This window comes from Numida meleagris, chromosome 13, assembly GCF_002078875.1.
Source record: "Numida meleagris isolate 19003 breed g44 Domestic line chromosome 13, NumMel1.0, whole genome shotgun sequence".
Lineage (NCBI taxonomy): Eukaryota > Metazoa > Chordata > Aves > Galliformes > Numididae > Numida > Numida meleagris.
This window is the reverse complement of record NC_034421.1, coordinates 6,871,008-6,883,980: the sequence shown is the minus strand read 5'-3', so window position 1 is coordinate 6,883,980 and position 12,973 is coordinate 6,871,008. Positions and strand designations below refer to the sequence as shown.

General features: G+C 43.5%; 1 protein-coding gene across 7 annotated transcripts in view; it reads left to right on the top strand.

Moving 5' to 3' along the window:
* The window catches only part of ARHGAP17 (Rho GTPase activating protein 17), a 39,726-nt gene continuing 26,904 nt past the window's right edge, over positions 152–12,973 (top strand). For 6 of the 7 annotated variants that reach the window (XM_021411476.1, XM_021411469.1, XM_021411475.1 and 3 more), the window contains exon 1: positions 153–322. In XM_021411476.1, the coding sequence (XP_021267151.1) occupies positions 270–322 (53 nt within the window). In that variant the 5' untranslated portion in view covers positions 153–269. Of the gene's footprint in view, positions 323–12,973 lie in introns of all 7 variants that reach the window. The other variant, XM_021411470.1, reaches the window with a different exon arrangement.

Here is a 12,973-nt window from a genome sequence, read left to right as displayed (position 1 = left end):
ATTGGCTCACGGCCTCGCTCATTCCCACACTAGCCAATGGAACGGCGACGTCTGAGAGGCCCCGCCCAGGAAGCGGCGCCGTGCCGCAAAGCACGCCGGGAGTAGTAGTTTCGCTGCTTGGTCATCCGGGTTTGCGGGCGGGGCCGGAAGTGGCGTCGACTTCCGGTGGGTGGGGCTAGGCGGCGGGGCCGCGAGCAGGGAGGAGGCAGAGTAGGGAGCGCAGCGCAGGCAGCGGGAGTCCGGCGGGAGGCCGGGGTGCGGCCGCCGCTATGAAGAAACAGTTCAACCGCATGAAGCAGCTGGCCAACCAGACTGTCGGCAGGTGGGTGACCGGGCCCAGGCGCACTTGTGGGGAGGGAGTGCAGGGCAGTCTCCGGAGGCCTTTTGGGGAAGGAGGCTGTGGTGGACTCTGAGGGAAAGCGGGGGAGGGCGAGGGGGTCCAGCGTCGTTCGTAATTAAAAATAATAATTAGCGGGCTCCGCTGTGTAGGGCTTCACTGGGAATGGGGCAGGCTACCGGCAGGTGCCGACCTAGGGGGGGCCTGTGCTGAGCGCCTCGTCTGCCTTCGTTCGTGACTTTCGTTTCCTTTGTTACCGCATTTGGTTCAGCTTTTTTACAGCTCTGTCGCTTTTTCACCCTTGAGAGGACTGCAGGGTGCGCGTTCTGTGACCAAAATAAAGTCTTGTGAGACGCTGCCTGCAGGTCGGGGTGTCGGGGCCTGGGAGGCCTTCAGCCCGGCTCTATGGGAACACAACCGCGCAACCGGGCCAGCTGGGGCAGGGCGGCAGCTGGGGCTGTGCCGCGGTGCTCGCAGGGCTCTCGCTATGTATTTTAATCTCTGAGACTGTTCTTAGCTTTTAATGAAAACTTAATCTGGAAGTTAATACTTTCAGATGATCCGAGTTTATACTTCCGTGGGCTCTGCTACGGTAACTTATTTAATACAACATTAATTTTCTCTGGGGCCTGCCTTAGATAAAAGTCAAGTGTGTCAGCTAATAATGGTGAAGCAGCAGACTTTAATAGGCGTTTGTTTTGCTTTTAAAGAGAGCATAGCTTCTAAACCAGTCTTCTGTGTTCTTTCATTCCCACTTCATATAGCAATTTCTCCATAAATTAGACTTTTTTTTTTTTTAAACTATTGGAGTGACTGTTGAGTTCCTGTTTGTTCACACTGGGATACAGCTCCAAATGGAATTTCTGTAAGCTTTGTTGCGCTGAGCAGGATTAATGTCTCAGGCCACTTTCTAGTGTGGAGGGGAAAGAAGAACTAACTCTGAGAGCTGTGTATCGCCGTGTACGGGTTGGGAACAGCAGCTCTCCCCTCTGTCAGGATCCTGGGCTGAAGGCAGCTGACACCCCGCGGTGCGGCTGTGGCTGTCTGTTGTTTCCCCGCTGATTCTCAGGGTGTGGCTGTGCGATCGCTGCTCGGGTCCGTGCCAGGTGCTGCTGTGTGTTATTCTCTGCCCCAGCAGCGAGGTGTCTTGCTTTCATTGAAACACTAAGGAGCACCTATAATTGCTTTTCATTAAAAGCTATTTCTGCTGATCCTGACTCATTTGTTGTTATAACCTTAACGTTAGGAGTTAGTTTGAATGCAATTTAAACTCGATTTCTCATTTTCCTGTTGGCATTAAATCCAAGCACATTCTTATTGAGTTTGGTTTTGCTTATAAAGTGGTTTTTAATAAAATGTCTTGGGTGTTCAGCTAATTGTATGGATTCTTTACCCAAAAGCATGCAGACTTTTAATTAAATAGAAGTGAGAAGACTCTGAAGAGTGGGAATGATCATAAAGTTTTGACCAGTGATTTTTTGCCTCTTCTGCATGTAAATTATAGTCGTATGTTTGCAAATGCTTTGAATTGACTAGATTGCTCATTTTAGGGGTTGTTTGCCATGATCTTATTAATTCAAGGGACTTCTTACTCATTTGTTGCTGACCTGAATATTTGTCTTTCCAACTTAAAGAAAAATGCTTATGTAGCCGAAATAACTTTCATCTCTGCAAATCTGCATTAATTCCAGTGAAACCCAGGAGGCTTTGTTTATGGGCGTGGTTTGGGGATGGGAGGGAGAGAAACAGAACTGGAGAGGTTGGTGTTGGGTTTTGCCAGCATGATTATCTGTTTGTATGGGAGCTATAAAAAAGGAAACTTAGTGAAGACTGGCGTGCTTCCCAGATTGCTGTGTCTTCCTCCATGTGCACAGCCAAATACTACTTTTCTTCTAAACCTATTTTTCATTACATTTTTGCCTTATTACAGTGCTCATATCTAACTTTCAAGAGAAACTGTTGTAGAAATGAACCATTAGCATTAGGTGTTCACTTGGATACAGCCGTTACTTGAAGCAGGAGGAGCTGCCTCAAGGCCTGTCAAAGTACACAGCTGAGTGAAAATTTTGACTGTAGAAACATTGTCTGCAGGCGCTGCTGTGGTTCTTCCCAGTGGAGAAAGCAAAGGAAATGTCTCAGCCCTGTGACACTGAATCAAGAAACTGAGCATAATTAGAACAAGCAGTGTGCAAAAAAAAAAATGTTAACTTACAGCTTTAATTATAGTTACATTGAAAACCATTTTGTTTCAAGTGGTATTATGCTATTAAAATTGAGTGGTGAATATTTAATGTGCAAGCCTCCTTCCATTGCTTGTAGTCGTCAAGAATTCAAAAGTGACCAGGGTCTTATTTCATTTCCCAAAGCAAAATCTTTTAGCAGTGACAGGCTTGTAATTGGTTTCACTTGCAGGGCTGTGTTTTCCATTTATGTCAGTGCTGCACTATGTGTGTTTGATAAGCACTGAAGGACTCGTGGGAGGTGAGGCTGCAAGATGCTACTGAATGGTGATGACTGTTGTTATATTAGCAGAGGTAGAAGTGTTTGTGGTGCCGGGTACCGGAAGCGGGAGGTGAACTGCTTCTATTTTGTAACACTGAAAACAGAATTGTAATACTTTCTATCTGGGGTTTTTGCTTAGGTATGGTTGAATCAAACCAAACTGCCTTCAGGTGCGCTGGGTTTGTGTAAGAGGTGTTGGCACTGCTGCAGCTGGCAGGGCCAGCCGGTCACATCCTCTTGCAGGCTCCCCTGTGGCACTGCAGGGCCTTGTGCAGAACACCCGCTACTACTTGCCTTGTTTGTGACATCTGCCCTTCTGTGCCATCCCCTGCTTTTGCAGGGCAATCTTTGGCTTGGGGTTTTGTGGTGCTGTATTAGAAAGGGATGTATTCTGCTCCTCTTCACACTCATTCTGAGCTTTTGTCCCCAAAATTGCAGATAAGGAGAACAGTCTTCAGCTGTGCATCAGTGATGTCTTTACCACATGGTTTCATTCTCCTTAATGGAAGGACGTTTATTTCTAGAATAGTGATGGGCTTGTTCCATCGAGCTTGTCATAGTGTGAGTGGTGCAGCCTTTCTTATGGTCAGCTTCTGAAGGCACACAGCTGTACCACAAATACCTGACTTGGTATCAGAGAGGTAATGCCTTAGTGTGAGGAATAAGGAGTAAGAAGAGATGGTCCAGTGTTTCTCTAGAGCAGAGGAATGGCATTTATGGGAAGCCTCTGAGTCTGCTTGGGTAGAATTCTATAGCATTATGAAATGTACGTAAGAAACTAATTGAAGAGGGGATTATCTGAGTGGAACAGGATTCCAAGATAAGTAGTAGATGTAGTGTTAAATACAACAGCAATTATCTAGAGGATGTTGTTGCATGCCTTAAACAAGAGAAGTATTCAATCTGCCACTGAGCACTTTATTTCTTTTATTTGACAGATTATCTGTAAATGATGCAGCTGTTCAAACAAGCATTTCTAATGAGGGTAACCACTCAAGCTCTAGTTAATGCATAAAGTAAAAATAACAAAAGGAGGCAGATTTTGATTTGAAGCTCAGGAAGTGTTCTACTTCTCTAACAAAAATAAGTGCTCAGAAATGTTGTCATTAAAGGCTTTTAACGATGCACTAAAAAGCATTTGGACTAGTTAGCCAAGTAATTTATGAGAAATGAGTCCTCAGAGGTGTTTGTGTCCTGCTGTTTAGTTGCAGAAAAACAGGTTGGTAATTAATGACACTTGATAGGCCGTCTAATAATTCTGCACAAGTTTGACTTCTCTGCCTTTGGGGACGCAGCCATTAGTGTTCTCATTAATTTTTTCCATCTTTTAGATACAACCAGCAGCATACTGTACAGATTAAAAATTAGAGACAGCTGGTCTGGAAAGTTTAGATCTTGATCTCCGATGGCTTCTTTAGGCTGCCGGGTGGGTATGCTCACCTTTACTAGCAGGGATGCTGCCTGCCTGTCAGGCTGTTGTGCTGCTAAAACCAGGGACCTGCAGTTCTACCTAATTACAGCCTGGAAGAGGCCACAAACCAAGAGACAAGCTTACTGCAGCTTCTTAACTAGTTGTCCAGTGTTTGAATGCAATGTCTTGTACACAGGGAGGTTTTTTCCAGGCCTTGTCCACATGACATTACTGTGACTCGCCAGGAGTATTTGTGTGTACCTTTTAATAGCTCATGCCATGTGTAAAAGGTGCAGTGCTGGACTATATTTAGGAGTTGTTCAAGCCACTCGGCAGTCTGTAAGTGGTGGGCTGGGATCGGTGTTGTTGTAACACAGAACTAAAGTTATTAGTTAAATAGTTATATAGTTAAACACATTGAGTGAGTGTGTGTAGTAAGGAGCAGCTTAGATTTAATGTGTGCTCTAGTAATGCTTCATGGAAAAACTAGATGGACCAAGTTAATTTATTCACCACATCAGTGTTGTCCATTGTGTCTCGTCTTAACTTTTTTTCAGAATTCTGTGAATTATTACTTAAGGAAGCTTTTACATCCCGCTTGTCTGTTGATGGTACTTTGCAGACCAGCTTTTTCTTTTGAGCACACAGAATGGTTAAGTTAGTTCAGTCATCTCCAATAAGTCTAAAACACTTCAATGGATATAATGTTAACCCTACAGTGCTGTTTAAAAAATAAAATTATCTTACACATGTTGAAGAAATGCTACTTCAGTATTTTTCTTGCTCTTTTGTGGAGAGGGAAGCCTTCATGTATCTGACCCCATATTCTGGCTCACCCAGGCTGCTTTTCAAAGAACAGTTAGTATGATAAACTTCATTAATCAAACTAAATGCTTTCAATAGGTAAATGTATTTGAAAAACTGGTAAGCAACCTTGAAATACATTCATGTTCAGGGGGAGAATTGACTTCGTGCTCAGTATTGTAGGTTAGTGTTTGCCTGAGTACTCATACAAAAAAAAAAAATCTTCAGTTCAGTGTTTATAATAGTCATGCTAAACATTTCCTGTTTATCTCCAAATGAAGTTTGAGGTCTCTGGAATCCGAAAATTGACTTAGAATTTTCTGGAAGAAGACTTTCATCTAATGATAGGTTTAAGGAGTCTGAAAAGATTGAATTAGGAAAGGTCTATTTTAACAAACATGTGCAGGTGTTCATAGTTCGTGTAACTTAACTGTCAAGGACTGATTGGCATGTAAATGCCAAAGCACTTGTCTACCAATAGCAGAAGGAATTCGTTATCTAAAAATCTGCATGTCTGCGGAGTCCAGGAGGTAGCTCTGCGTTGCATCGGCTGCAGCAGTGCAGGGCGGTGCAGCTCTGTATCCCTCGTTGCTACTTCAGGCCAGTGGACCTGCAGCCCCAAAGTGCAGGACTTGGAAATACCATGTTATGGGATTTGTCCATCTGAGAAGCAAGCAGCTCGCAGGCAGCCCTTTAGCACTGCTCCTTGTCCTAAGGTGTATCAACAGAAGTTTCTTGGTGTCTGAGTATTTATGTATTTCCTGCACTCCTTAGGGAACGCTGACACAATGTGGCACATTGTGCGGCTCATTAATCTGCTTTTTTCTAATTGTGTAAACTTCTAATTATAGGAAAATCTGCAGCTACCAAATTTTCAGTTTGGCTCTGCTTATTGTGGTACTTATCAGTGTATTTTCAACTTCCATTGATGTAGCTACAAGTGAGTGCTTCCAGGGCAGGTGTGCCTTCAGTTACTTTGTTTCCCCTTAGTGGAGGCTGAAAATGCCTTTCATTCTTTACCAGGTGTCATTCTGGTCTAATTTTGTTGACCTGAAGATAACTTCAAGTTTTGTGCCTTCTAGTAGAGAACTGTTTATAACCTGTTAGAAGAAAAAAAAAAGCATTGCATAATGCAGGGGCAGGCTTGGCTATTGGCTGGTGGGTGGGCAGTGGGTAAATGCTTGAGATTTTTGTTGCAGCGAAAGAAATTACAGGACTCCAAACTCAGGGATTTGAGAATTCTTAGTAGTGATCTTGCATGCCTCCAGCTGCATGCTCTCATCTCCTTTAGCTGTGATCGTCATGCTGCTGCTTGCTGAAACAGATCAGAGGACTGATAAAATATTAATGACAAAAGGCAGACAGGTCCCATGGGCTCAGCTGGAGCCGGATCACCTCCGGCTGTGCTATGTTGCCTGAGTGCCCCCCAGGGCAGGGATGCACGGTGAGGGCAAAAGGAGCAGTTGCCTGAGGAAAGCATGGTCTTACGTTGCCTTAAAGTGATGAACCAAGTGTAAGCTTTCCAGTGCAGCCGTTTCTCTCGTCGTTTCACAAGGCTTTGGTGGACAGTAATGATTTTGCCAAGCCTGGCACGCTGCACTTCTGTTGTTGTGTGTAAACAGCCTGGGGCATCCCTGTGCCTGGGAAGTGCTGGAGGGAACCAGAGGAACGGCTCCTGCTGATGTCAGGTGTACCTGAGGAGAAGGTTTTGGTATCTGGCATAACAGAATAACGAAGGTAAAAGTTCATGGAATCTGCTTGAGCTCAGCGGTGCACCTGGAGCCAGGGCTGCTCTCCAGGATGGAGCCTGTGGCACATCTTCATACAAACAACACCTTGGATTTAGCCCCTTTGTGGATGACGCTGTGATTCCTTTGTTCTAACTTGGTCTGGTGGTGGCTCTTAGAGCAAATAATTTTAAGATCAGGTTATGCCCAGAGCTGAAATCCTAAAATAGTAATGATTTAAGTTGCTAAAATAGCTAGAAGGGATCTAACTAGCTGCTTCCATGTGATATTGTAATGTGATACACTTGGGATTTATGAAAGCAAATTCATTTCTTAGATACTTGCACAGTATTTTTAGGCTCGTTAATACTAATGCATCTGTAACCAGAACCGTTCTTTAGATTAGAGATCACTGTATTAGCAAATTATGTAAAGCCAAACACATAAGATCTCTTTACAATATGGTCAAGTAAAAAGTGTCTTGGTGCTAGATGTTTCCTAGTACTGCGTGTGCTTTCCAGAAAAAGATTTCATAGCTTGGTAAAAGTAGTAGCTTCAGGAGAACCTCCAGCCCTCTCTGCTGCCTTCCATTACACGCAAATCAGCCGTGCTCATTTGCCACAGTGCGGCTCTGGCCTAAACCCATGGGAGTTGAACTGTACAAGCTAAATGGAGTAAGTTGTGGTTGACGTCCTGCAACTCAGAACCAAGTAGCTTCACAGCAGTTGGCGATGACATACCGAGTGATTTTACCAGATTAATGTGCTTGATTACCTCACTTTTCAAGGCTGCTTGATTGCTGCACATACCAGTCTTGAAAGCAAGGCTAAATTTGATCCTCAGCAACATTGTTGTGCTTACAGCAGCCCTGGGTGTCTAGACAAGAAAAAATAGGGAACTTCCAAGTATCCTTTTAATCTGCAGTGTTGCTTTGTTGGCTGAATTAGTATTTTAAAATGTATTCCTTAGAAACCAAATAAATTCAGGTGTTTGGGCTTGTAATCGTTATTCCATTGCTGATAAAAGCATGTTAGAATAGTAGTGCATCTTGTGCTTGGACAGTCCTGCTGTCTTAACAGGAAGCTGGTGTTCGTAACTACAAGCCAGCTGGGTGAGGTCACAAGTTCTTCTCTTAAGTGAGGAGGAGCCTTTTTTCCTTGACACAGATTGTTTTCTTGTGTGGTTAATTGCATTGCAAAATGACAGGAACATCCTGGAGTGACTGCAGCAGAGTGCATCAAGGAGCCGAGGGGTCTGCCGGACGGAGGATGTGAAGTGTCTGAGTCAGTTCTAAGCACGGAGGATCAATGCAGGAGGAGGTTTTTCCTTCTGTCTTATCAGTTGTTCTGGACCAGAAATCACTTGATAAAGATATCTGTGTAAAGATGCTCTTCAGCAGTGTTGTGTATTTCTCAGGATTCCAGTGTCGCTTCCGGAGTGAAAATTATTGCAAGAAAAGCTGATCATTTGTACAGCTGAGCTTTAGAGTAAAGGTGAAAACTGTTGGTGTTGTTGGAGCATGCCACTTGTGGCTTGTACATTCTTTGTGACAGGGTTAGAGATACAAAATAACCCAACAGTTTAGCCAGTGACAGGAGAATTAAGTTGAGAGTTTGGCCCTTTTCTTTAGAAGATAAGTTGCTGTACATGCATCTTTGAAAGCTGTGGCTGTTATATAGTTTGGAAAGCACAGCAGTTTACTCAAGTGCCAGCTTTGTGGAATGAACCAGTTATCAAGCAGTCCATAGGAAACACTAATCCAACTGGTTAGAAGTTATTTTCCATATGAAAATACTAGTGTTCTGTCATCCCTTCATTTCTGCAGAGAAAAGGAACATGGAAGCTAAGCTGCTGCAGTCGTTTCAGTGGAGCATTGAGCTGGTTTGTCTTCTGTAAGCTGATTTTGGATGCAGATTAAGTGTTCTGAACTCTTAGTGTTTTTTTTTTTTTTGTAGGAATGGAGCACAAGGATAAAGTAATCCTGGTTTTGTAACAGGAGATCTGAATGTGTGTTGAAGTGTTAATAAATCTTTACTGGGCTCTTAAATGTTCATGTTTCATTCCCAGAAATGCAGTGATAGTTACCTTTCAGTTTCATGATAAAACAGCAAAAACCACGGTGTGCAGCACATGGCAGAGTATAATGGCACACTTCTGTGTGTTATCCATAGTAGTATGGACTTGTATATACTGCATCTAGGCAACGTGCAAACACTTGTATATCCAGTGTTGTAAAACCCTGTAATTGGATGAGCAGTCTCGATTGCAGACTAATCTTGGGAGCCTCAGCTCAGTTAGAGGCTGGTTTGCCCCGTGGTGAAACACAATAAAGGGTTCAGCTGTTAATTGTTAATCAGAAAATCAGTGCAAAGGTTTCACTGTGAGGTGGTGGGCATGGAGCAGTCCCTCCTTTGTGACTGTCCTGTTAGTCTGACATAGTGTCTCAGGTCGCAAGATTCTTCTAGACTTTTTCTGTTGTTTCAAAGCTTCCAATTCCTTTTTGCATTGTTACTTTCTATTCCTGCTTCACTCTTCTGCATTTTCTTTATTTCCTTGTTTTGCCTTTTGTGTTGATTTAGTTTGGTTCCTTTTCAGAGGCTTTCACTTGCCAGCTCTGCGAATCCCTGCACTTAAAATAGACCTGTCTGGGCAGGGTGTTAAATTAAGAACAGCATTACCTTTGAAGTGCTCATTTTGGATTCAATTTTTTTGACGCTTATGCAATGCAATATGTAGCTGGAATGTCCTGCCAAAGTCCCCAAAACCTAAGAACTATGCAAAAGAAAAAAGCAGGATTTCTTAGCGGTTCATTGTATTTTGTTACAGCAGGATGAATAGGCAATACAAGGATGAGGGTGTCTGTGCTGAAAGTGTTTCATATTTGTAAAAGGTAGTACTGCTTCTTATGAGCTCTTCTAATGATTGACCACGCAGGGTTTCTGGTTAAATAAGAAAATTTTGAAATTATTTGACCATGTGGGCAGTCCACTTATTGTGCAGCAGTGGGAATGCAAAGGAACGCTGTCTGAAAGTCCAAGATACATCCGAGTTGCTTTTTCTCTTCTAAAGGGATTCTCAAGTCAGCAGGTCATCTGGCAAAGGAGACAGTCCTTGTCTGAAATGAAAAGCTGCCAAACCCACATGTAGGAAATCACTGAGCTGTTCTGTTACCCAGAAATGTTGCCCATCAGCTTTGCTCCATGTTTGCTGAGGAGCAGTGATGGCTCAGCAGCAGTGCCCTCATGCTGTGCGGCATTCCTGTGCTCCCATCTGTTTGTTCCCAGCCCTGTGCTTGCAGCTGTGACCACGGTGGTGAAGTTGGTCTGGCTGAGAAACATCTTTCCTCTCAAGCAGGTCATTTTTCAGCTGGATCTGTCCCCTGTGCTGGTGGCAGTGCTGGGTGGAGAATAGCAGCTTGAGGGCACAGCTCTTGGTGCTGCCCACACCTCACTCTTGGGGCAGAGCTGGCTCCAGGCTGTGCTTCCACAGCAGTTAAGCCGAGTTTAAGCAGCTCCTTGCTTAGGGGACAAACTTCACGTCTGCCTGCCCAGCCTGAGTGGGTGGCACTCCCCTGCCCTTTGTCCACGGGGAGCAGACACAGAGTTGTGGGATGTGGCCCTGACCCATCAGCGTGGGGCTGTGGGCTTGGGATGGGAGGAGTGGTTGGGTGGATGGATGGAGGACCAGGATGTGGGATGGGGCTGCTTTGGGCAGCACTCAGGAAGGAGGAACGCTGCAGGGAAGCACTTGAGGCAGCAGTCCAACCATCACCCTTATCTCAGCGTAATTTCCTGATGATTGCAACTGGCACAAGCCCAGGCTGCTGCAAAGGCAAAGTGAGTAGCTCTGCAGAGCTGTCTGTAAGGGATGAGGCTGCAGGCTGCTGCCCTGATGCTTCCTAGCCCAGGGTTGTTTTAACTGGGCTGAGTTCCTGGGGGTGCTGTGGGCACTGCTGGAATGTGGTGGGAACACTCATCTTGGCAGCAGCTATGTCCATGTCAGTACATGATGACTATATTATCATCAAATTGGACTTGATGTTAGAGGTCTTTCCCAACCTTAATGATCTTTGATTAGTTAAGATTGCTTGCTGCCCAACTATTTTCTATATCAAAATGTTATCCATCTAATTTTAGGTAAAATTGTGTGGAAGAAAAGGTTGCTTGCTTCATCTTACATGGGGGGAAAAGAAAACTTTTAAATGTAAATAAATATTGTGTAGTTAAATATACAGTATTTTAATAAAGATTTTATAAGTGTGTTTTATGCATTTTTAGTAATTCATATTAATAACCTGACATGTTTTTGAAGTTAAGTTCTCCAGTAATGTTAAATATTTGAGTACAATCAGCATGACAAACTTATTTTGTAATACTTAAAGGGAAAAAAGCAAGGCATAAAAAATACACTGGGGTTTGACCAGGTCAGAAAATGATTCTTCTGTATCCTAACTTTATGTTGGTTTCAGATTTGTTTGGCTTTCTTTTCCCTGCTTATTTCTGACAACTCAATGCAGGAGATTTTACTTGGGAACAAACACATGACCACTGCTTGATTTCATCCTGGCTGGATTTAAGCACTTAGAATTTTAATCCCCCACCACAGCACTTTGAGAAAGTATTTATATGATGGTATTTTCAGAATAAAATGCAAATCAAATGCACTTTTGAAAGAGAAAACGCATTGCCATTATGGCCTAATGTGCATTGGGCTTCTTTTTGTTTGCTTTTTGGAAGTCAGAATACAGGAAGAGCTTGAGCTAAAGCTTTGTAATGGTATGAAATAGTAGCGTTGCAATAAATACTAATTTTACAGGGGCAATAATTACTGGAAGCACTTAATTGTAAAATTTTATTTGCAACCAGATGTTCAAAACTGTCAGGCTTGTCAAAGATTGCTCACTGAATTGCGACTTCTTCCATCAGGACAGAGTTGCTTTACATCTTGTTCTGTATTTAGACCACAGTTGGAATTTTGTCACCTAGAAAACTCAACAACATCTATCTCCAGTTTGTAAGGGCCGTAGCTCATAATTATATACCTAGATTTGTTATATGAATTAACTAATTATTTTTTCTTGAACAGCAGTATATGCAGTTTAATTCCCAACTCCTAATACTAAGAACTTATTTTTACAGGGAGGGGGTTGGAGAGTAGTGCAAGCCTCTCTGCTGGGGCTGTGCCTCCTAGAATGGCCCTGAAATAGGATCTGGCTCGAGCTGCGGCTGTTCTCAATAGCTAAATTTACTGCCTTGCCTAGAGAGGAGCCTTGAATCCATTTCATCGAGCGAGGAATCTCAGACCCAGTAATGCGAACAGGCTGTCATGGGCTTCCCTGCCGCCGTGGAGGCAGTCTGCTTTGTTTCCAAGATGATTATCTTGCTAAAATGTGGTCTGCCTTTAATTTGAGCAGAAAGACTTCGTTCTTCAAAATTGGCTGGCAGAGATTACGGAAGAGGTCAGGGTTGTAGCCTCTAGATTGAGTGATCAAAGTCTGATGGGGAAAATGAAGGAAGGCAGAGGAGCAGAAGCAGTCATCTGTTCATCGAGGGTGAAGTTATAGTTATGCAGATACAGGGCTTCTGAAGATATAGATAGTGATTAATGAAGTGTTTTGGTGCCTAGAAGGTGATGCCCTGTTTGTTAAAGCACTCCTAAGGGGTTAGAAGCACTAAACCTGTAGTAACCACATAGGTTAAAATTGGTGACCTGAGTATCGCTAAATACAAAAATTGAATCTGCCCAAGAACCTCCCCTAGGAAGTCACTTTGTGGGTTATCTCCTCCAAAACAGGAACCACAGAGTGATTTCTCCTACTTCCACTAAAGCATCCATGGCCACCAGATTTATGATGAAAGCAATTTCAGTATTTCTGTGTAAGTTTACACTGTTAATTTGGGTGAAAAATGGGGGCAGTAGACAAACTTCAAGTCTGACTAGTGGCTGGTTGTTAGCGGTGGTCACTAAATTGTAAGTAAATACTGAAAGAAAATTGTTAATAACTGCCTGTAGTTCTGAAGGGATGTTAAAGCACGTTGAAAAATAACTCACAGAACTCTGATATTTACTTTGGGCTGTGCTGGTATCTTCTGGAAAGAACATAGCTGCAGTGAGGATTCCAAATCGTCACCTTGCTGCCAGTGTGGCTGCTGGCTTTGCCAGGGAGGGGAGTCCAACAGCATTAACTTGGGC